This window comes from Heteronotia binoei, chromosome 1, assembly GCF_032191835.1.
Source record: "Heteronotia binoei isolate CCM8104 ecotype False Entrance Well chromosome 1, APGP_CSIRO_Hbin_v1, whole genome shotgun sequence".
NCBI lineage: Eukaryota > Metazoa > Chordata > Lepidosauria > Squamata > Gekkonidae > Heteronotia > Heteronotia binoei.
Genome location: NC_083223.1, coordinates 101282895 through 101309720, shown reverse-complemented (window position 1 = coordinate 101309720; position 26826 = coordinate 101282895). Strand labels below are relative to the sequence as shown.

Genomic DNA, 26826 nt, shown 5'->3' with positions numbered 1-26826 from the left:
CCCCTGCTAAAAGAAACCTCAAATTATCCAATTCACACCTAGAATCCTGGATATAAAGTTTTATCCAATTGGCTCTTGCCACATAAAGAAGGTCATAATCAAATAGACAATACTGAAGAGCATTTATTTGGCCAAAACCACATTGCCACATTGGCTCAGAGTAAGGTCCATTTTGTTATTGTTGTATCTTAGAACATGCTCTGCGCTGACAGAATTCATGATCCTGAGCAGCATGTGGTAACAGGGCACTACTCATAGTCCACAGAATGAACTTGTAATAATGGGAAGTGATTGAAAGTTATGAACAATTTTAAATTGATAGGGGTGACCTTGGCTTCTTGTTAATGCTCTCTCTTGTTTTGCAGGGAAGGAGACTGGTGGGAAGCTCGTTCCTTGACTACAGGAGAAACTGGTTACATTCCTAGTAATTATGTGGCCCCCGTCGACTCCATCCAAGCAGAGGAGTATGGAGTTGTTGTTTTTTTCATTTTATGGAATGCTGATTAATTCTGTACTTGAAGAAATACAGGGATTTGTACTGTTGTGGTGATGTTCAAACAGTGTAACATCACATTCGTTTCTTTGCCCATCTTCGCTATTAAAATCATTCTGAAAGAAAGCTCCCCTTTGGAAGAATATTAGTATGTTCCTATTACAAGGGGCATTTCTTTCACAGTATCTTTCAATTACATTTAGTTCATAAGGTGGCCCTTATTTAGATTCTGTCAATCTATCTATGATTATTCAGATGGGACTACTCTGCAGTCTGCCTAGGGCTGCCTTTGAAGACACCTACAAAACTTCATTTCATACAAACTATGTCAGTAAGTCTGCTGTCTGGGCTGAGCTGCCCGGAACACGTAACTCAAGCGCTGCATCAGTCACACTGGTACCTGCTTTTAATTCCAAGTGCTAGGTACTATCTTCAGAGGCCTCACACTTATTAATCACATATCCTGGTATACACCCATGTGCCAGCTACATTCTGCAGACAGTCTTCTCCTTGTTATGTCCTCACTTAGGATTGGCAGTCTGGCAACTGTCAGGCTGCAAGTTTTTTCTGGAAAAGTCCAGTCCTTCGGAATGGCCCACCAGAGCAAGGTGTGTGTGGCACCTTCATTTTCTGCTTGCAACCAGGTGTATAAAACCATTTTATTTCAAGAGGGCATTTGATGGAGGCTAAAGTGTTTTGGCAGAACAGGCTGTGTCTTTCATTTTCATCTTATTTAATGGACTGTTATTGTTATTTGTTTGCTACTTGTTTTGTCAGTTGTCTTCATTCTAAGGAAACAAGGCAGTATATAAAAATTTTAAATTAATAATATGGAACAAAAAGGAGAACAAGCTCGTTTCCATCAAATCAAACAAGGGAACATGCAACATCTTGCGGTCTAGATTTCCTTTATGTCAGAGCTGGTACATCTATATAGAATAGAGGCTGCCTGCATTTTGCACAAGCTAAATGACCAGAAGTAAATGCATAATAATGCAAGTTTAGAAATAACTCATCTTTAGATGTGATGATTTCAGTGCTGCATTGTTTTCTAATTCTGTAACCCTGGTTCTGTTGCATTATCTGTTGTCTTACACTACAGGTTGAATAGTTTTTTATATTTTGTAATTCACTTAGAGTTTCTGTCAGAAGGGTGGGCTATAAATTAAGCTAATAAATAAATAAATAACATGGTTAGTTTCAGTGGACCTGGTTATGTAATCTGTTCCCTCTGGAAATTAATCTTTTAAGTAAACAGCTGCATGCTTCTGTGTTAAGGCTTTTCAGTATATCTCAGGAGCTAGATATTGACAACTGTCACCAAGAGAACAGCAGCATGGAATATATATTTACTACTGCTTTTATAGTTTAACAGTTTTTTTAATAGTAAAAAAAAGTCTGTACTACTTACTTTCCACAATAAGTTTTTGTATTTTGGGGTTTTTTTTGTATTTTCAAGATACAAAGCTTGCATAAATTTCCATTAATTATCTTTTTTAAAAAAAAAATTTATTTATGAAGCTGTACATATTAAGCAATATTACTCAATTTCCTTCTTCCATTCCAATTTCTTAGAAGCTATCAACTTAAAATGTTATTTTTATCAATTCTGTTTTTGTTTAGGTGGTACTTTGGCAAGCTGGGACGAAAGGATGCTGAGAGACAGCTGTTATCATTTGGTAACCCACGAGGGACCTTCCTGATTCGAGAGAGTGAAACCACCAAAGGTAACATGACCAGTTTTCTAGTTGCTGTGCAGACAGACAAGTGTATAAGCTTTTGAGTGATCTGTCAGCGTCAAATGCTTCCTAAACAGATATTACTTATTTTTAATGCAACTTGCAAGTACCAAAAATGAATCTAGCATGATTTGTTGATGAATAATCACGAGTTCCAAATCATAACTTCCGTAGAGGGCATGATTGTCTGATCCCACTCTTAACAATCTGAGTGAAGGGTGGAAATGCAGAGTTCAAGACTGACAAGTCAAAACTTCGCTGCAAGTGCATAAAATTCTGTTATGTTCAGATAGGGTTGCCAGGTGCCTCCAAGTCTCCAGTGGGGGACTTGGGGGACGGGAACAGCCCCAAAGTGATGACATCATGCAAAAGTGATGTCATCATGTTGAGAACCAGTGCCTGCTTTCCAAGAAGAAGACTGCAGATTTATACCCTGCCCTTCTCTCTGAATCAGAGTCTCAGAGCGGCTTACAATCTCCTATATCTTCTCCCCCCACAACAGACACCCTGTGAGGTGGGTGGGGCTGAGAGGGCTCTCACAGCAGCTGCCTTTTCAAGGACAACCTCTGTGAAACCTATGGCTAGCCCAGGGCCATTCCAGCAGATGTAAGTGGAGGAGCGGGGAATCAGACCCAGTTCTCCCAGATAAGAGTCTGCACACTTAACTACTACACCAAACTGGCTCTCATGGCACCACCCACTTTCCCCTAAAATTGCATGCCACCACCCACTTTCCCCCCAAAGCACTTAAAGGATACTTTAAAAAGCTATGAGAAAGAAGGGAGGGTGTCCCGTGTGTATTTGCACTCCAAGTCTGTCACCAGGGGAGGGAGAGGGGTGGCCTCTAGCAGCCTAAAGATTGAAAATGAAGAAGGGGTCAAATAAAATGTGTGACTCCTACATTCTGATTTCTTATCAAAACAATTTTGCTTGAGTAGTGGAGGAAGCATTTGCTGATAATGAGGTTTAAATGGACCATTAATTGTCTAGCAGTTGAAGAGTATTCTTGATTTTTTTTAAAATTACACATGCTAAAATTGTTACTTACAGCTGGTCTTATCAGGCATTTGCCTCTACAGTGATATCTTTGACCTTCAGCTACTGAAAGCTGCACCAATCAGTTTTCAACCAAGTAAAGTCCTCTTTTATAGTCATAGAGTTGAAAGATTCTTGGGTGTACTCTAGTCCCACACCCTGCTCACATCAGGAATATGCAACTAGACTATGTGAAACAAATGGTCATCCAATCTCTGTTTAAAGAGAAAAGAATAACAGGGAACACAATGTAACACTGAGGAAATATATACAAACACTATTTACCACAATTAAAACTGAAAAGGAATTCTGCCAACTCACAATATTTTTTTCGTAAATCTATAAGAATAGAAAATCAAGCTAGTTGACCATGGCTACCCTAGACATGTGACACCAACAAGATATAGAGCCCAATCTATTAATAGAGAATTCTTACTTAAAGAGAACCCAATACAGAGCAGAATAGATATTACATGCACATTCAAGGCTGGGTCCAGACCGGCACTTTAAGCAAACACAGGGACGGCTCCCAGAAGGATAAAAAAAATCAAGTCCAAATGTACACATTTGTCACCCATCCCACTCCCATATTCACCTCTTCCTTGGGCATCTTTGAGGCAGCTCAAAAAGCTACCACTTACAAAGTGGTAGCAAATTTTTGCACTGCACAGCATCTGCCTCTCTGGGCGTCTGAATACCAGAATGCATGAGCAAGGTACATTGGTGGTGTGAACCTGCTAGGCCACCCCAAGCTGCTTCTAGCTTTAAAAAAAAATACATTGCTTACAAGCATATGGGCGCACATGCACATGACCAATAAATGAATGGAGGGGAAAGAAACCCAAACCAAGCTATGCGGATAGTGCACAACAGCACTGTCTGACTGTGCGGAAGTGCATCCCACGTGGAATATGGGCGCTTTGCAGAGGATCATTTGAACAGGGTTCGGCCACTCCATTTTAAACCAGCCCAGTTTGGGATGCTTCCAGTGTGCCCAAAGCTATCAGTCTGGACCCAGCCAAGTACACTCCATTAGCAAATGCTATTTAAAAAGTGATTTTTAAACATTGGTATTTAGTTAAGAACATTCCAGGATATCAAAATATACCACAAGTGGACCTCAGATGTACAAAAATCATTAGGGATGTCATAATATGTTCAGATATTTTTAGGACACCACAAGAGGGGCTCAGTGTTCAGGGGCATTTTAAGTATAGCAACTGTGCCCTGTGTCTTCTTACCATTGAATTCAAGGAATTCCATCATCCTCAAGGATTAGCAGCCCCATGGCGCAGAGTGGTAAAGCAGCAGTACTGTGGTCTGAACTCTCTGCTCATGACCTGAGTTCGAGTCGGGCCGAAGCTGGATTCAGGTAGCCGGCCCAAGGTTGACTCAGCCTTCCATCCTTCCGAGGTCAGTAAAATGAGTACCCAGCTTGCTGGGGGGAAAGTGTAAAAGACTGGGGAAGGCAATGGCAAACTACCCCATAAAAAGTCTGCTGTGAAAACGTTGTGATGCAACGTCACCCCAGAGTCGGAAACGACTGGTGCTTGCACAGGGGACCTTTCCTTTCCCCCAAGGAATATGTTCTATAAAATCGGTTCACATTAGCAACTTAACACAAAACGAGTGGCTCATGTAATTGTGTCCGTGTTATTTACTGTATATAGGAAGCAGCACACAAGTCATAAAAACAAGTATTTTGGAACACAAATACAGGATAAAGCACCTTTGGTTTCTCATTTTGTTATAAAGGGCCATGACTGATGATCTGTGTTTTTGTTGTTATTATTTTTAAGTGTAATTCACATCCTTTATATATTTTAAAAAGCTTTGTTACATCATGAAGCAATATGGATTTAGAGATTACAACCCTATGCTAAATGTGGTTTAAGCCAAAGCCTGGACTTGCTTAGATTTTTATGAGCACCTGAAAGAATCTCATATCTGTGTTGGTGTTAACTTTGTTTAAAATTGGATGGATTTTTTTAATTGATGAAGTGGGTTAACCCAGCTGCAAGTAATTAACAACAGTAGTTCCTGTTAATACCAATAACAATTATTGTTCAGATTGAGAACTTTCCACCAGCCCTTCAGTGGTGGAAGCCTTGTACGTTTCTTGTTAAGATGAGGTTGGCTTTTCAAACGTTAAGATAGATTTTGAGTAAGTTTTCTTTCAGCAACGTACTTTTTTGTAAGTATGTTATATATTTGCAGCAGGTTTAATTCAGCAACGTATTTTGTTTATGCTTTGTAACTAGCTCCAGATTTAAGCTTCTTGTGAATATATGGCTTGGTGAAATTGATAACATTCCGATGCAGATTAGAAACAAGACTCAACCTAGGCAACTCATCAATTGCAGCCACAAACTGCAGCCACATTCTTTTTGAAGCCAGCCACATTTTTTCTACAGCTAGTTGAATTTGCACTTTTGAAGTCTCATTCAGCTCTGTTTGCAGCTTAGTAGACATTTTGTCTGCCCTGAAGACTGTTTCTGCATACATGAATGCTTATTTTTCATTTTGGAACAAGTATAAGGCCCCAGTGCTACTATATAGGTTGCTGAAGAATTTATGAATGTAAATAAGTGTAGTAAATAAAAGAAATATCAGTTTGTATATATTTCCTCTGCTTAAAGACATTCAGTGAAGAAGAATCCGCCATCACACAAGTCAGCCTGTTCCACTGCTGAATAACTCTTACCATTAGGAAGTTTATCTCAATATCCAGCCAAAATACGTTTCCTTGTAATTTGTATACATTCTCATCCTGCTCTTTGGAATGAGAGAAAAGTCTGCTCCCATCTTCTATGTGACAGCCCTTTAGATATTGCAAGACAGTGGTCATGTCTCCTCTTGTTTCTTCTACAGGCTAAACATGCCCAAGTGTTTCCCTCTCATAATTCTCATAGTCTTACTTCAGACACAGCCTAGTTTGTTCTCCTTATAATGTAGTCCCAAAACTGGACACAATAATCCAGCTAAGATCTGGCCAGTGCAAAACAGAATGGAACAAATACTTATCTTGATATGGACACCCTAGTATTGTAGCCCAAGATTATTATTCTTTAGCATTTACATTAAAGGTTAGGACGTCTGACAAGGACCTGAGAGGTTCAGATTCAAACCCCCACTCTGTCTTGAAGCTTGCCGGGTGACCTTGTGGCAGTCATTTTCCTCTCATCCTAGTCCACCTTACAAGATTGATGTGAGGTAAGGGGCGGAACAAGATGTCTATCACCCTGAGTTCCTTGGAGGAATGGAGAATAAAAATGCACAAAAGAAATTGCTCTGCTTTCTCATGCTTAACTTGTGCTGAACTAAGACACCTATACTTATCTGTATATACTGCTACCAAGCCAAGTTTCCCCCATCCCACGCTTGTGCTTTTGTTTCTTTGCCTACATTTTCTTTATTTACAGTTTACATTTCTCCCTGTTGAAATGCATCATGTTTGTCTTGACCTAATATTTCCAGCCTATCGAGAGTATTTTAAATCCCAATAATTTCTCCTTTGGTGTTAGCTTTGTGGCATTTGATGATTTGATAAGCAATCCTTCTATGTCCTCCTTATCAAAGTAATTTATAAAAGCACTGAACAGCACAGCGCCTACCCCCTGCAGTACTCCACTTGAAGCTTTGCATCAGCTTGATACAGAACAATTACTGATCACTTTGGTACAGTTGCTCAACCAAATATGAATTCACTTGAAAGTAGAATCTTCCATCCTATGTTTGCCTACTTGTTCAGAAGCATACTATGGTATACTTTGTCAGATACTTTGCTGAAATCAAGATATGCTATGTTGACTGCATTCCCATAGTCTACCAAGTTACTTTATCCAACACAGATTTGTGTAGTCTAATTTACTCTTGATAAATTGATGCTGGCTGCTTAGTAATCAGCACTTTCTTCTCTAGTTGCTTGCAGACATTAGTAATCTGCTCTCGAATTTTAGCAGGCACCAGCATCAAGCTGACCAGTCTGTAGTTTTTCTTTTTCAAAGACTGGGGTGGCATTTGTTTGTCTCCAGTCTTCCATGACCTCACCCATTTTTCCAAGAATTCTCAAAGATTAGAATTAGAGTTTTTAAATAACATCTGCAGGCTGCTTCAGTACACTGAAATACAGTTCAGCTAGCCCTGGAGACTTGAACTCATCTAGTATAATTAGATGTTTTCTATCTCCTTACCTGTGCTTTGCTGCAAGTCATTCCTCTCATTGTCACTGGGGATGTATGTGGGGGGTGGTATTTATGAAGTTCCTTCATTGTGCAGGGGTTTGGACTAGATGACTCTGGAGGTACCTTCCAACTCTGTGATTCTATGATTGCATGCTTTGCTTTTCTCAGGTTGGACATAATTCCCCTTATAGGAGATACCAAGGCTAAAAGAGTTAATTGGTTTGCCTTGTCTCTATTACTGGTGAAGATTTTACCACGTTCTCCAAAGCATCCTTCCTTGTTCTTGCTTTGCATTTAACAAGAAGCCCTTGTTGTTTGTAGCTTCCCTTGCAAGCCTTAGCTCTTTAGCCTTCTCGATACCAGCTTTGCAGATTTGGACTATTCTTTTGTATCTCCTCATGTTTATATATCCCTTCTGTCATATCCCGTACATTTAGGTCTCAGTTCATCAGAGAGTTTCTTGTTCAGCCACATCAGGTTTTTTAGATGTCTCCTATTTGCTTTTGTTCGGAATAGTTTGTGTTTTCAAAGTCTCTTATGCCTTTTGAGCTCATTTTTCTCTTTGGATTTAAACCATACCTAGTTTTTCTCAGAGCTCTTTAAAAACTACATTCCTAAAGTCCTGGATACATGCTCAGTTTTTATACCTCTTGCTACAGCCCTGAACGGACACGATATGAAGAAGCAATTTTCATATCCATTCTTAAAAGGAGGAGGAACTTGGATTTATATCCCACCCTTCACTACCCAAAAGTCTCAGAGCAGCTTACAATCTCCTTCCCCTTTCCACAGTAGACACCCTGTGAGCTAGGTGGGACTGAGAGAGCTCTCCAAAAACTGCTCTTGAGCAGAACAGCTCTGAGAGAGTTATGACAGACTCAAAGTCACTCCAGCATTTGCATGTGAAAGAGTGACAAATCAAACCATGTTCTCCCAGATAAGAATCTATGCATTTAGCCACTATACACAAAACTGGCTTTAAGCTTTTCATAATTACATTGTACAACCCTGTTTTTGTTCGGACTATAATACATTATCATTTTAATTACTGTTAATAATAAGTGTTTCCAGTTACATTTAACTTTTGTTTTCCTTCTTTAATAGGTGCCTATTCATTATCTATTCGTGACTGGGATGATATGAAAGGAGATCATGTTAAACATTATAAAATTCGTAAACTCGACAATGGTGGATATTACATTACAACAAGGGCACAATTTGAAACACTTCAGCAACTTGTTCAGCACTATTCAGGTAACTGCAAATATATATATGTATATATATATGTTATATTCTCACTTCTTTTAAGGTATAAAATATTTTCTATGAAACCCTTTCAGGAGAAAATGTTAAGGAGCTTAGTATCACTGAGTTTATTGGCCCTTCTAATGTATTTATGTATGTACCCCGCCTTTCCAGTTCTAAAGGATACAATAAAATATACACAGTATTGACATGTTGATCCATTAGAATGAAAAATATATAAAGGAAGGATGTTTAAATATACATTAAAAAAAGACTGATAAATAGTAGTGAAAATACTGGGTTGGTTCCAGCATTCCTGTTCGGCTACTGGTGGAGCTTTCCTGTGATGCAAGCAGAGTATTCCATGGGCACAGAGAGCCTTGCACAGCCAACACTCCTTGCATCAGAGAAAAACTCCACCGGTAGCAGTACAGAAATGTTGGAACCAATCCATTAAAAACAGTAGAGAAAGCTATATAAACAGTAGCAATTAAAGAATCAAAAGACTTTTTAAATGTTAAGATTTATACAACCTAGTAAGAAAAGAAATACATTCTGCAAACCCTTCCCTCTGCACACAGCTGCCAATGGTACCAGAGAGGAAAATCAGTTTTGTTTGCAGAAATGTGTGAGGGCTAAGCCCTTTTTCCTCCTGTTGCTGCTCCATCCACCCAGTGAGTACGCATTAACTTTTCCTGAATTCTGGGAACAGCACATTATAAATAACCACAGGCAGCATCATCTTGATTTTGGCCTTCAGATTTTAAGTAGCTTGTTGGGTCACTCGCTTCTCTGTTAAAATTGCTTTTTAAATTATTATTTGAGTGAGCAGCAAATGCTGTTATAATTGATGAACGATTCAGAGCCTGTTTTCACATGCTTATAGTCTTGAGTGCCTATGGAATTTGCTGCCAAATAGGGTTGCAAACCTCCAGGTGAGGGCTGGGCACTTGAAATTACAGCTCTTCTCCATAGATCAGTTCCCCTGGAGAAAACAGCTGTTTTAAAGGGTAGACTCTATGGTATTATACCTCGTTGAGGCCCCATCTCATTTTAAAAAAGAACTTATTTATGTGCGTGCGTGCACACACTCTGGCTCATGTTTAGTGTGGCTAGGACAGAAAATCTGCAATGTCTCTACTAAATATTACCCATAAAAGGCATTCCCAGGGAGCTATCCTTAAAACCTCCATTACCACTGATCATATGAAAGCAAAGCTTTCTTTCTACCATTCTGGTAGTTGTGGCAGCTCTCTCAGTTTGTTTTTTCATCCCGACTCTCCTCCAAAAGCATCTCCAGTGCTACCACCACTTTCATGAAGAGGGAAAGGGTCACCTTTCCTGGTGCTTCTGCTGCTCCTAGCCAAGTGTAGTTTAAAGATTATGGAAAGTAGAAGTGGATGAGAAGCTGCTCTTGTCAGCATCGATGTGGCTCACTATGAGAAAGGAATAGGACACAAAGGGCAGTGTTTCCCTCCTTTCATTTGTCCCTTGTCTTTCACTCAAAACAGGATAGGCAGCAGAGCAAAATTCACTAATTGTGTTCACTGTGATATAGCAAAGGTGGTCTACAAATGATTTACATTATCCCCTACAAAACACAAATGTATGATACTGACAGCTGTTGTTCATACTTATTGCTCATGCGTATTGCTTGCTGCATCTGATTGAGGAAAACTAGTAATTAAAAGTTTTCCCTTGAATTGCAATGAAGATACCGTACAGGACTTCCAGAGGTTCTAAGCAGGGGTGTCAAACTCATTTGTTATGAGGGCCAGATCTGGCATACATGAGACCTTTTCAGGCCAGGCCATGTGAGTACCTATTTAAGATTAGGTAGCAGAGATATAAACTTTATGAAGGACACAGACAAACACAATTTTTTTAAAAAAATGCTTAAAACAGCACTTGTTGGTCTTAAAGGTGATTTCTTTGTATTTCTCCAATGGGATCCAGAGAACTGGGCAAAGGAAACTCTGGCTCTTTGCTTCCTTCTCCATGGGACCAAGATGGGGAGAAGCCTCAGCCAATAGAAGGAAGAGAGGCTTAGCTCAATAGCTCTGCTGTGCAGTTGAGAGAGCCTGGAAAAGCAAGCTCTCCCCCCATTTCCTCCCCCAGAGAGAAGCCTCAGCCAGTGGAAAAAATAGTTTTGCTCTGTAGCTCCTGTGCAATTGAGCAAGCCTGGCAAAGCCAGCTGTGATGCTGAAGGAAGCAAGATAGAGGGAGAAGGAAGCAGATGACAGCCAGTTGCTCGGAGCCCTCTGGGGGCCTGATTTAGCCCCTGTGCCGCATCTGTTCTAAGGCCTTATATGTTTTATTAAAATCCATTTTTCGCAAATCTGCATTTTTATATGAATAGAAATGCTACATTATCAACTACTAATGTAGTATTAGGATAAAATATACAATCCTTGTTCATTGCTTAGAATTGCACAGATGTGTTGTGGATTGTGATTGATATGGAATACTTGGGCTAATTTTCTCCTTTGTACCCACAACAGATTTTTGTTATTTGTTTAGTACCACATTAAGGCCCCCATTTTAATATATCGATTTATAAAGGGAGTTACCTGGTAAAATTGGTAGAAATGTATGATTTTTTTTCTATGTACTATAGCTAAATATGTATTTTCACTTTAAAGAGATCATATATTATTTGCTTAATAGCATTCCCTAGCTATGAAATCATCAGAAATGCATCTGTATAATTGAATACTTTTAAATATATACATTTTAGAATGTGTTTGTGTGTTTGAATACAGAGAGAGAGAGATTTTTGAAAGGATCTAATTTTGTTTCAAAAAATGTTAATTTTTAAATTGTTTATTTGGGGTAACATATCTACAACCAAGAATGTTGAATATTTTTTTAAAAAGCAGAATAAACATTACCTGTTTACTAAACATTGGGTGTGATCGGATGGGCTTTTTGGGCCCGCCATAGCCACCCCCACCTCTGGATTTAATAAATTCAATCACACAAGCACATCTGTCTCCCACGGCCCACTTGCACCTACCTTGTGCTGCGATCCTTCCCACATGCATTAAAGAGACACTGGAAACTTCCCAGTGGCAGTCGTTGTAGCACTTTCATGGCACATTTCCCACCATCTGATTGCCTGGTGCACCATGGATGCACAGGAGCGGTGTGATCATTCAACTCTGCACATGTGCAGCCTGTGACTCGGTGGATGGGTGCTGTCTGATCGCCATGGCACATCTTAAACTGTATCTGCTGTTTAAAAGCCGAGAGACTGCCGCGGCAAATTCCCAGTCTGACTGCACCCATTGCCTATCCTGCATTGTTCTGTTTCTGTGTAGCTTTGTAAATTCTGGTCTTTTCTTTCTACTTGTTCTAAGGCTATACTACTTAGAAGACTTTGTAATTTATGCCTTGCCTATTTAATAATTAATACTGTATATAACTCCCTATTGTATTGCAAAACTAAGCGCTCCTACTTGCTTCTGAACTCTACTTAGTTCACATTCTGCTTCTTATCTGCCAATATTTTTTTACTTCTTGTCTTGGTTGTTCTGTTGGTGTAGTCCCAGAATATTAATCCATGGCAGATTTTACAGCTGTTGGGAGAAACTGTTGCTAAAGAGGCATTTGTTTCTGTATAATGAAAGACTATAGGTCTGCAGCTACAGATTTGACTAGTTATTTCAAATCAAAATGTGAGTAGCAGTAGCCAGTGGAGTACGATGGAAAACAGTAAATGGATGCTGCTGAGCAACAATTGAGAAGGAGAGAGCCTGCATCCTTATCAGCTACCATCTGTTAAAGATAGTCAAAGCAGATGCAGTTTTCACAGCACGGTGCAGGTACACTGCTGATAAATAGCCAGCAGTGACATGTGTGGAAATGGGCCAGTGACAACATTATCCCATTTCTAGACAGAGAACTGCCAGCCATTTATCAGCATGTATCTTACTGAAACTGTTCTAAGGAACCCATGTTGAATTATTTACTGTTTCTCATGCTGCTATGTTGTTCTACTGTTTTAGTGGTATTATTGATTTTACTGATTTTACATTCTCTGGTTTTACTGCTTACTGTTTGTGGAGAATATAGTTAATGAAGTGGATCCATCCATCCTCTGAGAAGCCTTCCTCCAGTGGAAGAGCCACAAGTCGCAGGAAGGCTCCTTGGGCTGGAGGGAGGCTTCAAACTTCACTCAGCAGAGTGGCAGGACAGGGTAGGATCCACCCCTCTCTAAATCAGTAAGCTTACAAAATTCTCTTCCCTCTAAGTTAATGTTCTGCAGCAATTGTTCATTGCTTTCTAGACCAGTTTGGTGTAGTGGTTAAGTGTACGGACTCTTATCTAGGAGAACCGGGTTTGATTCCCCACTCCTCCACTTGCACCTGCTGGAATGGCCTGGATTAGCCATGGCTCTTGTAGGAGTTGTCCTTGAAAGGGCAGCTTCTGGGAAAGCTGTCTCAGCCTCACCCACCTCACAGGGTGTCTGTTCTGGGGGAGGAAGGTAAAGGAGATTGTGAGCCGCTCTGAGACTCTGAAATTCAGAGTGGAGGGTGGGATATAAATCCAATATCATCTTCTTCTACTACTTCACTGGCCACTGCTGTTTTTGAACTTATAGTTTCCTCTCCTCTTCACTCCTGGCTATACACATTGCTCCTGTGGCTCTCTTTATATCTCTGCATGATTCCCTCTTCCACCACCACATTTTATCTAGGTTATTTCTTGGACTGTTGCTTCCTTGGGGCCCCTTTATCTTCCTTTCCTGAACTGCTGCTGCTTCTAGCCTCCCTTCTGTAGGTCCTTCTGCCACATACAATTTTTATAAGAGCTGGTGAGTTCAGCTATGGTTGACAGACCCTTCTGCCTTCTCTGTACTTATGTGACATCCTCAGGCAATCACCCAGTAGTATTTAAAATACCTCTATATATTTTCAATCAAATGTTTTAAGTGTGCTGTTTATTTATCCTCAAGCTTTTGTTTCAAATGCTACTAACAGATAAAGAAACTTGTTTACTTGCACTGTTTTCTTGCTTGCCATGTTTTTCATGTTTGTTACTCTTTTCTTTCCCCTTGGCTTCATTTCTGCTTCATCAGAGAGAGCTGCAGGTCTTTGCTGCCGCTTAGTAGTCCCTTGTCATAAAGGAATGCCAAGGCTTACTGATCTGTCAGTCAAAACCAAAGATGTCTGGGAAATCCCACGAGAATCACTACAATTGATCAAGAGACTGGGAAATGGGCAGTTTGGGGAAGTATGGATGGGTATGCCGAGCTAATATTACTATTTTTAAATAGGCTCTCAGATATGGAGACAAGATGGAAGATGGAATGTGGAAGCAAAATGAATCATAACCAACAGTATCAAAAAAGCAGATATCTTCATTGACTTTAAAAAGCTTTTATTCAAAGCACTGAATAATTTATATTTTTTAAAGGAAGCTGATACTGTATGTCCCTGGCTGTAGGTGTCAGATTTGACAAGCTACTTTCATCTTACCAAATCAAGCTTCATTCATTCCAATCAGTTATACAAAGGTTTACTACGGGCATTTTAATTAACTAAGTGTGGGCAGTGAACAACATACCATCTTCCATCTTTCTTAGTGCACGCATAGCTACCTAGATTATAAGAATTTCATTTATTAATTTCCTTTCCTGTAGAGAAAGCTGATGGTTTATGTTTTAACTTAACTGTGATTGCATCGAATTACACTCCACAAACTGTCGGATTGGCTAAGGATGCATGGGAAGTTGCACGGGATTCATTGTTTCTGGAAAAGAAGCTGGGTCAGGGCTGTTTCGCTGAAGTGTGGTGTGGTAAGGCAGTGAAACTGTTTTCTTTGGGATGAATAATTGCAAAGGTCATGAAAAGTCAATTTAAAAAAAAAAAAGTCTAAATGAAACTAAGTAATGTGATGTAGCCAGATTCAGCTACCATTTCTGATATAGTCCATCAATAATGGGTGAGTCTCTTTATTTACAGTGCAAGACAAGTTCAGAATTGTATGGGGTTAAGCCGTGATAAGCACTGCATTAATGCTGCACTACAAACACTTCTTCACTGGTTTTGCAAAGCATAGGGTTGGATTTAGGGAATTAAGCTTTCCAACATCTCCCCCCCCCTCCCCCCAGTCTTTGGAAGCCTCCACAGCATCATTCAAAAAGCTGTTTCTCCAGGTGGAGGCTTGCAGCAAGTGGGACTGTAGCTTGAGTGGAAAATCCACAGTAATCGTAGGCTGATAACAGATGGGCAGTTTGGGCTGACTCAGAGATGCCTCAGAAACTGACATGAAAAATCCTTCCAAACGCTAACTGCTGCTCGACCCCATCTCGTGCTCATCCCATCCTCCAGTGTTCTCAGAGCAGCTCAAAAAAACACCACTTTTGAAGTGGTAGCAAATTTTTGAGCTGCACGCCAGTCGCCTCCTTGGCGCCTGGGCATGGAAGCATGCAAGCGAGATACCTTGGCGGTGTGAACCCACCAAGCTGCTTCCAGCTTTTTAAAAAACAAACTACCCAAAGCACATGAGCTCACATATGCACATGCCCACTAAAAATGTATGGAAAAAAGAAAAACAAACCACGCCAAGAGAATGGTGTGCAGCAGTCATCTGACCATACCAAGGCACCCCATGAGCAGGATAAGGGTACCTTGCGCTGGAGCATGTTGACAATTCAGGATGGTTCTTTCTGAGCTGGCCTGATTTGAGATGCCTCCCATCCATTTATTTATGTTATATTTATATTCCACTTATTCTATGCAGACTCAAGGCAGCTAACAACATAAAATACACAATAAACAATAAGCAATATTAAAACAATCAATCAGATAAATTGCAGTGGCGTTACTTCAGGCATATAATATTTCCTTTCTCAAAGCATACAGATCCTAGGCAGTTAGTATGAAAGTGCAATGGATCCAGATGTGGTGGCAGCCCTCTCCCATTAGATGTCATATGCCATCCGAAACAGTTCAGTTTTGCAGGCCCTGTGGAACTGCGATAGGTCCCACAGGGCCCTGATGGCTTCTGGGAGGGTGTTCCAGAGTATTGGGGCTGCAACCGAGAAGGCTCTTGCTCTGGTGGAATTAAGCCTAACCTCTTTTAGCCCAGGGACAGGCAAAAGATTTTGAGAGCTTGATCAAAGTGCTCTCTGGGGAATCAGTGGGGCAAGGCGGTCCCGCAGATAGGTAGGTCCTAGGCCATATAGGGCTTTGAAGGTTAATACCAGGACCTTGAAACGGATTTGGTATGCAACAAGCAGCCAGTACAGTGCTCTCAGCACAGGCTGAATGTGCTCCTGCCGGGGAAACCCCATTAGTAGCCTGGCTGCAGCATTCTGCACCAGCTGCAGCTTCCGAATCTGAGTCAAGGGCAGCCCCCTGTAGAGAGCATTATAGTAATCAATTCTCGAGGTGACCGAGGCGTGGATCACCATTGGTAAGTCACCATGCTTAAGGTAGGAGACCAACTGCCGTGTTCACCGAAGGTGGAAAAAAGCAGCTCTGACAGTGGCTGCTACCAGTACAGCTGGTTGTCATCCGCATACTGATGACAACCCAGCCCATACATCCTGACTATCTGAGCAAGGGGGCGCATATAGTTATTAAACAACAATGGAGAAAGAACTGCCCCCTGAGGCACCCCACAAATAAGTGGTGTCTCTGGGCCAACATTTCCCCAATCGCCACCCTTTGTCCCCAACCTTGGAGGAAAGAGGAAAGCCACTGTAAGGCAGACCCCTGTATCTCCCCATTGGCAAGACGGCTGGACAGCAGTTGGTGGTCGACTGTATCGAATGCAGCCAACAGGTCTAATAGGAGCAGTACTGCCGATCCAGATGTCTCAGGAGGTCATCCATGAGGGCAACCAGCACTGTCTCCGTCCTGTGGCCTGGGCGGAAGCTGGACTGGAATGGGTCCAGTGTGGAAGCGTCCTCCAGGAAACCCTGTAACTGTGTCACCATCGCCCTCTCTATAATCTTTCCCAAAAAGGGCAGGTTTGACACCAGCCGATAGTTGGCCAAATTGGTCAGGTCTAAAGATGGTTTCTTCAAGAGAGGGCGGATCACAGTCTCTTTAAGAGGTGTGGGGAAGACCCCTCTATGAGGAATCTGTTGACAATAGATCAAAGTGAATCACATAACACCGTCCAGCAAGCTTTTATCAGCCAGGACGGGCACGGATCCAAAAGGCAAGTTATAGGGAGCACAGAGATGAGAATCCTGTCAACTTTCTCCAGGCTGAGTAGGCCAAAGTGATCCAGAAATGGACCTGAAGACGTATTCGGAGCCTTGAGTTCACTTACTGTTTCAAGTGTGGCAGGGAGGTCATGGCGGAGTGATGAGACCTTATCTGTGAAAAAACTCACAAAAGCCTCACAGCCAATTTCCAATTCCCTAGCATTTGATCTGCCTTGTGGTAGGGCAGTTAAAGACCAAATTGTCCTAAATAATTGGGCTGGGCGTGAGGTCACAGACACAATCCAGGCCACAAAGTAAGCTTTCTTTGTGGTCTTGACTGCCACCTCATAGGTCCGCATAAATGACATATAAGATGTTCTCATTGCTTCATCCCGAGTACATCGCCACTGTCTCTTCAGTCGTCTAAGCTGCTGCTTCATTGACTGCCATTCCAGGGTATACCACGGTGCGAGTCATGAGTGGGGGTGAAGAGGAAGCCTAGGTGCGATCTCATCAATGGTTGTAGAAAGTCAGCTGTTCTAGGACTCCGCAAGCTCTTCTAATGAGCCTCCAGGGATCCCTCAAGGCCATCCGAAACCGCATTGGGTCTGTCAGGCTTTGCGGGTGAGCCAAAACATGCTCATCGCCTAAACGGGGGTGAAAGTGACATGTCCATACGGGACTTCAGGGCATAGTGGTCCGACCATGGCACTGACTCAGCAGTAATCCGGTTGACTACAACTCCTGCCACAAAGATCAGATCCATCGTGTGCCGAGCCTGGTGGGTGGGTAATGTCACATATTGAGAGAGTCCTAGTGTCGACATGGATGACACCAGGTCCGTCACCTGAGCAGAGGCTGCGTCATCAGCATGGACATTGAAGTCACCCAAGACAATAAGTCGAGGGTGTTCCAGCGCCCAGCCCAAACTGCCCTTCTGTTATCAGCCATAGATTCCCTTCCCAGATGAAATTTCTTCCATAAGCACATTTTGGATCCAACTTATTATTCTATCAGTGCAGTTAGCTGTACAATATATGTACTTAAAATTAAAGCAAGAACAATGACAAAGGTGAGTTCCTAAGTTTCATCACAGTTAGCCTGAGAAAGGGTAGGACTGGGCAGATAAGGGCTGGTGCCTTTGGTTCTCATGTTTTATGGAACTAAGAAACGGCACATAATTTGGACCATAAAAAACTTGCACCAGATACCAGGGCTACCCAGAAACAAGGGTATCATTATTTTACTTAATTTTATTTATACCCTGCCTTTCTACCTTCATCAGGGTCATTAAGGCAGCTAACAGATTTTTTAAAGTTTAAATCACACAAAATCACATTTTAAAACAATTAAAACCAAAGCTAAAATATATATATACACACAAATACATAAAAACACCAATTAAAAATTGGGAAGAATTCTAAACAGAATCGCTAAACAGAACAAAACAAAAAATCTTCACCTGATTGCAGAAGATGTCAATAGAAAAGGATAGACAAATTTATTTTGGAAAAGAATTCCAGAGGCACATGATGCAGTTACTTGACCATCACTAAGCAGTTGTAATAAGTCCCTCCCTGAATGGCAGAGTGCCCAGGAACAATATCTATACCACTACAACGTCAATCAAATAAAGGTAGAATATAAATTAAATGTGAAAAAAGAATATAAATAATACTAAACCCTCTAAGCACTATCTCTTATTTAATCTTTTTATCCCATGTATGTTAATAGCTTTAGTAAACCTCTATGAGGAAAAGTAAATCACCACACTAGGAGGTATTATTGCAGTGAGGGCAAAACTCATATAGTATTTGGGTGATCAAAAAAATAGCTAAGCAGCCTTTCTTAATAAACTCAGGTGTTGCTGCTTCAGCAGTATATGGGGAAACATACTGTATGCATTGACAATTATAATCGTACAGTCTGTTGATTTTTCACATAAAGTGCTTATTTCAGAACATTACCGAAAAAAATCCAGGGTTACATTTAGGTTAGGCAGAAAACATTTGGGGCTATAAATAAATCAAACATTACAACAAATAACTGAGCTGCAGTAGGTATAGCTCTGTGCATTACCACACACTCAGGTGCTGGTTCAGTGCATATCTAATTTGAACTTGAACAGCATATGTTTTCTCTATATGTTACCTTTCTGAAAGAATACTATTTGGTAACTGGAGAGCCAGTTTGGTGTAGTAGTTAATAGTGGTGGACTCTAATCTGGAGACCCAGGTTTGATTCCCCACTCCTCCACATGAAGCCAGCTGGGTGACCTTGAGTCAGTCACAGTTCTTTCAGAACTCTGTCAGCCCCACCTACCTTACCGGGGGTCTGTTGTGGGGAGAAGAAGGGAAGGAGATTGTAAGCTGCTCTTGTAAGACTTGAGTGAAGGGCAGGGTATAAATACAGCTCTCCTTATTTTTCCATAGGCTTGAATTCTATTAGGAAGTTCCATGCATTTTAGACAGCCTTTACCCAGAATTCACTTCCTCTTCCACTAGCACTTAAGTTTCTGAAAGATTGTGGTTTTCAGTGAACCCTTGCACAAACAGAAGTGCTAATGCCAGTACAGAAGGAAAAGGCATGCACTTGAAAATAGTTCACAGGATTCATGCCATAGTCTCTCTTCTGATAAATTGTCTCAAGTAAAATCAACTAATTTTAGCACTGAAATATCAATCAACATTAGAACTCAGCTGATAATTTCCTCAGAAACTGGGTGCTCTAGTAATAATGACATAAATATCCTTTGCAGCAGTAAATACATTGGTAAGGATCCAGTGTTTTGGGAACAGAGTGAGTTCACAGATGCTATTTTATTGTCTTCCTCTACAATCTTCACACCTGCTAGAAGTGGCTGCTCACTTTCCAGGGACATCCAGAACAATATGCCTTAGAGTACAAAGAGGGGGACTGTGTAGGAATCCTCCTCCAGTCTTGTGAGAGCAGTTGTACTTTTTCAAGGAAGTACTTTTTCAGGAAACTTCTGGAGAAGAGTTGCTAAAAGTGAACTATATCCATTGGATCTAGTCTTTTGCTGGGAGTCATGAGAACTTCAATTTTGCAAAGTAATGTAGTCCTTTGTAGTGTAGGAACTTTCCTTCCTCATCCTTCCCCAGGTTTGTGAAACAATATTTGTACATACTGGGTTGGATCTAAACTAAAATTTTTCATGTCAGAATGGAACTTTCCTGCCTCCATCCTCCCTCTGCAGACCACTGATCTCCACAAAATTCTGCTATTAGAGGGCCCAAGGGAATGGCATGAGGGAGGCTTGCAGGAAGAAGGGGTAATCAGTAGAGATTGCCAATTTAGTCCAGATTTAGCATCCCAGGAACATTTTCAAAGTTTCAAAATATATAGATGTGGTGCCCAGTAGCCCCGCTAGCCACCTCCCAGCTCCCTGTGAGGAGGCCAGTCTTAGGAACTTACTACCAGGGCACTTTAAGACTAATCCCAAGAGGGAGGCAAAGTTCTTCCACCTTCCCCCAAGGTTGCTGCCACCAGACTGGTATTTTTCAGGCCCAATCCAACCCTCTTTCCCCTGAAAGATCAACAATCTCCAAATGTCCATAGAGACGCTTATGGCATTCGCATTCTCTTCTGCGTAGGGCCAAAAGGCACTGCAAGCCACTGACACCAAACAAAAAGTTAAACAAACTTTATTCTGATAGTACAGGTATTTTCCCAACACCATGTAACAAAATAACAAAAGCTTAAAAAGCTGTCTAGTTACCTTGACCCTCAGGCCAATTGTAGATAGCTAAAAGGTTTAGAGTTCCACGGGCAGTCCCTTCTGAGGCAGTCCAGCCAAATCCACCAGGATTCCCAATAATACTCTTACTGATCCTCAGGTCACCACAGCTCCTTGCCTGAGCAAGCAGCTCAGAAGACTAAAACTAGGAGGAGAAATCTCCTCTTTTACTAGCCCACCAGCCTTTAATTGGTAATCAAGGCCTAATGCCTTGCAGCTGGTGGTTCCATCCTGGGACTAGCAACAGAAGATGAGAAATCCTATAGAAGTTAGGTCACTAAACTTAACCCTGGTGCTACAATAGTAGTGAGGTTTAACAGTTCTTGTTTAATTTGTTCCATTTGTATTACTCCCTTTCTCCAAGAACAAAGGGCTGGATTTTCACCACATAACCCTGTTAGGTTGACAAAGATGAGATACAATTACTTGCATATGGTCATGAGTGAATTTCACAGATGAGGATTTGAAGCTGTTTTGCTGCATCTGTGCTTGACACTGTAGCCAACGCAGTGTATGAATCTTGTTTAAACAGAGTAACTAAAATTGTACAGGATCAGTAGCACTCACTTCTTACTGCCTCATTTCCTGCTCTTTAGCACTCTGGTACTTTTATATTTACAACATGCAAACTTTGATCATGGGATCTTTTATCTGACTGTATGTTTGGTTCCTGTTGTAGGTACTTGGAATGGAAATACTAAGGTGGCAATAAAGACATTGAAGCCTGGTACAATGTCCCCAGAATCATTTCTTGAGGAAGCTCAAATTATGAAAAAGCTGAAGCATGACAAACTTGTCCAGCTTTATGCTGTGGTGTCTGAAGAACCCATCTACATAGTCACAGAGTACATGAGTAAAGGTAGGTTAAGAATAGCTCCTTAGTTTAATATGTTCAAACTGAGGTTGTGATCAGACGGGCTTTTTGACCCGCCATAGCCACCTCCTACCCCGTGGATTTAATATACACAATCACACACATGCATCCGTTCCCTGTGGCCTGCTTGTCCTTACCTCATCGTAAGACAACTCCCAATGCATTAAAGGAACTTCTTGGTGGCAAAGTCCTTGCTGTGCCTCCCTTGCACATTTCTGGCACGTTTCTAGGCTTTGTGATTGGCCCAGGCATGCCATGCACACCCAGAAGCGGGTTGTACACTCCACCCTGCATATGTGCAGACCATGCCTGTCTTGGCCACCAGGCAGGCGCTGTCTGATCATCACAGCACATCTCAACCTGGATTGACTTTTTTAAAGCCAAGAGGCTGCCGTGGCAACTGGTTCATCTGATCTCAACCTAACTGTAGATGGCTGCAGAGTAGGGAAGTACTCACTAGCTCTTTGATGCAAATTAACTATACTTTGGACCCACTGTTTCTACTGAAGTAAGAAGGTGTAACTTTAAATTATATATGGAATTATTATTCTACTCTCTTGATTGAGTGTATGCTTACCCAGTGTCTAATTTGCTTTTTCTGGGGAAGTTAATTGAGCAAGCAGGGGCCTAGGAGCTCCAGGTTTTCCTGAATGAGACATCTGCCCTGAGCCCTTTTTGATCAGGCTTCAGACCTGGCTTTGGGAACAAACCTTGGTCACATTAGGCCTTCTTGGTCATGGCGCCAAAATTTGGGAATTCTTCCTCAGGGTATTCCTAAATCAATGTATCAACTTTTTTGTTTTGTTTGGCATTGTTGTGTCTGTAAAATGCCATCAGGTCACAACCAACTCGTGACAACTCCAGCAAGGGGCTTTAGAGGCAAGTGAGAAGCAAAGGTGGCTTACTCTTACTTTCGTCTTCAGAATCTTCATTGGTGGTCTCCCTTTCAAATATCAACCCTGTTTAGCTTCAAAGATCTGATAAAATCAGGTTATATCATGCCATTTTCCCTCCTTTTGTTTGGCATACCCCCCCCCCCAGTAACTTATTGTGCTGTTATGTGTATTTGCATACTTTTTATGTTTTTATTGAATTATTTTCTATACTAGGAATAAGGCCTGTTGTGAGGAAAAATACAACAAACTCTAGAAAGAGGCTCTGGGCGAGTGACCTCCCACCATTGCTGCCTTCCCACTCACCCACCCAAGTGAAGGCATTTACTCCACCCCCACTCTTGGTGTCTTCCCACACCCCCAAATTTCCCACCCCCCTCCAGTTACCCCCCACAACCACCTCTTCCTCTCAACTGCCCCCCACAGCCTTGGCACACCACTACTCCCCCCCACCCGTGACATTCACTCACTGCACCCTTGCTGTCTTCTCACCCACCCCACAGCTAAAACAGATGCTGGCTTCTGCACCCCACCCCTGCATGTGTGTGTGTGTGTGTGTGTCCCATTTCTGTGGTGGCTCAAAGCCCTGAAAGAGGCCCAGAATGGAGATAAGGAAGAATAATTATGGAGGAGGTGTGAGGGGGGGGCATGGCAACAATCACACAGATGCTGAAGCTCAGCATTCCTTTTGCTTGCAGTGCATTTTTGTTGCCCTTTCCTGTCATATTCAGCCTTGCAGTGTTTAGCATCAGCATGAGCTTGTGGCATGATCTGGGGGGGGGCGGGGTACCTGACTTGGTTGTAATTATGGTATACCATAGAGTATATGCCTCAACTTGGCTGTTTTCTGACGTTAGCTTTCCATCTCCTCTCCCCTCTCTGCAGCCTCTACCTAGGAAAAGTACAGTCTTTCTCCACATTGTGGACCAAAGCAGGAGGGAAGCGACCTCAGCAGGGTACAATAACACAAAGTCTACTCTGCAAAGCAGCCATTTTCTCCAGGGGGAGTGATCTCTGCCATCTGGAGAGCAGTTGTAATTCTGAGTGATCTTTAGCCCTCACCTGGAGACTATGCAACAAACAGAGAAACTGGCAGAGAGTGACTGGAGAAAACCCTAAGGTTCTGTGGTGACTAGCCTCCCAAAAAGCATAAAGACATTTATATACAAAACACACTTCTATGTTATTACAAACACTCTCAGACAAATCATCTTATAAACATACCCTGATATACAGAACACCTAAAGTGAAAACCAAGGAAGGACGCAATCTAGAAAGCACATAATAAGCAGTCCCACGTAGTCAACAATCGGTCTTTCCACATTCAAAGGAATCCTTAGTCCAGTTGTTCCTAAGGAGACCCCATAGTGTTTCTGAATAGTCCCAATTTCAAATATGTTATGTACACAGCATAACACAGTGACGAGGTAGTACTTTAGATTCCCTCATTTCACTAGAAGCTTTGACCAGCTTTCAATAACTCTATCAGAGCATGGCAAGATTCCAATTTTTTGCACACAATTAAGTTACAGTTTTCAAGACTATGAATGTGGAAGGACTGATTGTTGACTACGTGGGACTGCTTCTTATGAACTTTCTAGATTGTGTCCTTCCTTTGTTTTCACTGTAGGTGTTCTGTATATCAGGGTATGTTTATAAGATGGTTTGTCTGAGAGTGTTTCTAATAACATAGAAGTGTGTTTTGTATGTAAGTATCTTTATGCTTTTTTGGAGGCTGATTATCACAGAACACCTTAGGGTTTTCTCCAGTCACTCACCTGGAGACTGGTAACAATGGTGCCCCAGGAGGAAATGGCTGGTTTGGAGGATGGAGTCTGTGGCATTATCTGCCTGAGGCCCTACCCCTCATCAAACTCCACCCTCTCCATGCTCTCTTTTCTCAAATCTCCAGGAATTTCCCAACCTTGAGTTGGCAACCCTATCTCCTTCCTTTTATCTGGCCCTTTGACTTCAGCTCTCCATCTCCTCTCTCCTCCCTGCAGCCTCTACCTAGGAAAAGGACAGTCTTTCTTCACAGTGGGAGGGACCAAAGCAACTTACATCATTCTCCTCTGCCCCTCATGTGATCTGCACAACAACCCTGTGCGGTAGGTTAAGCTGAAAGTCTGTGACTGGTTCAAAATCTCCCAGTCAGCTTCTACAGCAAGAACCTGGGTCTGACAGACCCTGCTCTGACACCCCTCCTATACCATGGAGGTGGGGCTGATGCTGAACAGTAGCAAGCAACCAGGCCTAGGGCAGCCAGCCTCCAGGTGCAGGCTGAAGATCTCCTGGGATCGCAGTTGTACTTCAGACAACAGAGCTCTCTTCCCCTGGATAAAACAACTGCTTTGGAGGGTGGACTCTCCCTGTACTGACAGAAATCAAATCAAATGCATTTGCAAATCAAATGCAAGACTGTGATCAGGCAGGCAAAAAGGGACTATGAGGAGCATATTGCAAAAAATATAAGGACCAACAATAAAAATTTATTTAAATATATTAGAAAAATTTATTCAAATATATTAGAAGCAGGAAACCAGCCAGGGAGGCAGTGGGGCCCTTGGATGACCAAGGGATCAAAGGATTACTGAAGGAAGATAGGGAAATGGCTGAGAAGCTGAATGCATTTTTTGCCTCCGTCTTCACTGTGGAAGAAGAGAAGTGTTTGTCTGCTCCAGAACCACTTATATTGGAAGGGGTGTTGAAAGACCTGAGTCAGATTGAGGTGACAAGAGAGGAGGTCCTACAACTGATAGATGAATTAAAAACTAATAAGTCACCAGGTCCGGATGGCATACATCCAAGAGTTCTGAAAGAACTCAAAGTTGAACTTGTGGATCTTTTGACAAAAATATGTAATCTTTCATTGAAATCTGCCTCCATTCCTGAGGACTGGAAGGTAGCAAATGTTAACCCCATCTTTAAAAAGGGTTCCAGAGGAGATCCGGATAACTACAGGCCAGTCAGTCTGACTTCAATACCAGGAAAGTTGGTAGAAACCATTATCAAGGACAGAATGAGTAGGTACATTGATGAATACGAGTTATTGAGGAAGACTCAGCATGGGTTCTGTAAGGGAAGGTCTTGCCTCACTAACCTGTTACATTTCTTTGAGGGGGTGAACAAACATGTGGACAAAGGAGACCTGATAGATATTGTTTACCTTGACTTCCAGAAAGCTTTTGATAAAGTTCCTCATCAAAGCCTTCTTAGTAAGCTCGAGAGTCATGGAGTAAAAGGACAGGTCCTCTTGTGGATCAGAAACTGGCTAATTAATAGGAAGCAGAGAGTGAGTATAAATGGGCAGTCTTCGCAGTGGAGGACGGTAAGCAGTGGGGTGCCGCAGGGCTCAGTACTGGGTCCCATGCTCTTTAACTTGTTCATAAATGATTTGGAGTTGAGAGTAGGCAGTGAAGTGGCCAAGTTTGTAGATGACACTAAATTGTTCAGGGTGGTAAGAACCAGAGAGGATTGTGAGGAACTCCAAAGGGATCTGTTGAGGCTGGGTAAGTGGGCATCAACGTGGCAGATGAGGTTCAGTGTGGCCAAGTGCAAAGTAATGCACATTGGGGCCAAGAATCCCAGCTACAAATACAAGTTGATGGGGTGTGAACTGGCAGAGACTGATCAAGAGAGAGATCTTGGGGTCATGGTAGATAACTCACTGAAAATGTCAAGACAGTGTGCGATTGCAATAAAAAAGGCCAATGCCATGCTGGGAATTATTAGGAAGGGAATTGAAAACAAATCAGCCAGTATCATAATGCCCGTGTATAAATCGATGGTGCGGTCTCATTTGGAATACTGTGTGCAATTCTGGTCACCCCACCTCAAAAAGGATATTATAGCATTGGAAAAAGTGCAGAAAAGGGCAACTAGAATGATTAAAGGTTTGGAACACTTTCCCTATGAAGAAAGGTTAAAACGCTTGAGGTTCTTTAGCTTGGAGAAACGTTGACTGCAGGGTGACATGATAGAGGTTTACAAGATTATGCATGGGATGGAGAAAGTAGAGAGAGAAGTACTTTTCTCCCTTTCTCACAATACAAGAACTCGTGGGCATTCGATGAAATTGCTGAGCAGTCGGGTTAGAACGGATAAAAGGAGGTACTTCTTCACCCAAAGGGTGATTAACATGTGGAATTCACTGCCACAGGAGGTGGTGGTGGCTACAAGCATAGCCAGCTTCAAGAGGGGGTTAGATAAAAATATGGAGCAGAGATTCATCAGTGGCTATTAGCCACAGTGCGTGTGTGTGTGTGTATAAAATTTTTTGGCCACTGGCCTGATCCAACATAGCTTCTCTTATGTTCTTAAATAACTGCTTTGGAGGATGGACTCTGTGGCTTTCTATTCAGCTTGGTTGTCTAGCAACAGCCTCTGGCTAGCAGCTTCCCTAATGGTTCAATCCTCATCTTTCCTGGGGTGAGGCTAAGGGG

The 26826-nt window shown here is 41.9% G+C and overlaps 1 protein-coding gene across 4 annotated transcripts in view; it reads left to right on the top strand.

The window, feature by feature from the left end:
• FYN (FYN proto-oncogene, Src family tyrosine kinase) overlaps nt 1-26826 on the top strand; it is a 187265-nt gene that overhangs the window by 138587 nt on the left and 21852 nt on the right. For 2 of the 4 annotated variants that reach the window (XM_060238273.1, XM_060238266.1), the window contains 5 exons: nt 366-464; nt 2117-2220; nt 8556-8705; nt 13777-13941; nt 21297-21476. In XM_060238273.1, coding sequence (XP_060094256.1) covers nt 366-464; nt 2117-2220; nt 8556-8705; nt 13777-13941; nt 21297-21476 — 698 coding nt within the window. Of the gene's footprint in view, nt 1-365; nt 465-2116; nt 2221-8555; nt 8706-13776; nt 13942-14340; nt 14497-21296; nt 21477-26826 lie in introns of all 4 variants that reach the window. The other 2 variants (XM_060238280.1, XM_060238285.1) reach the window with 2 other exon arrangements.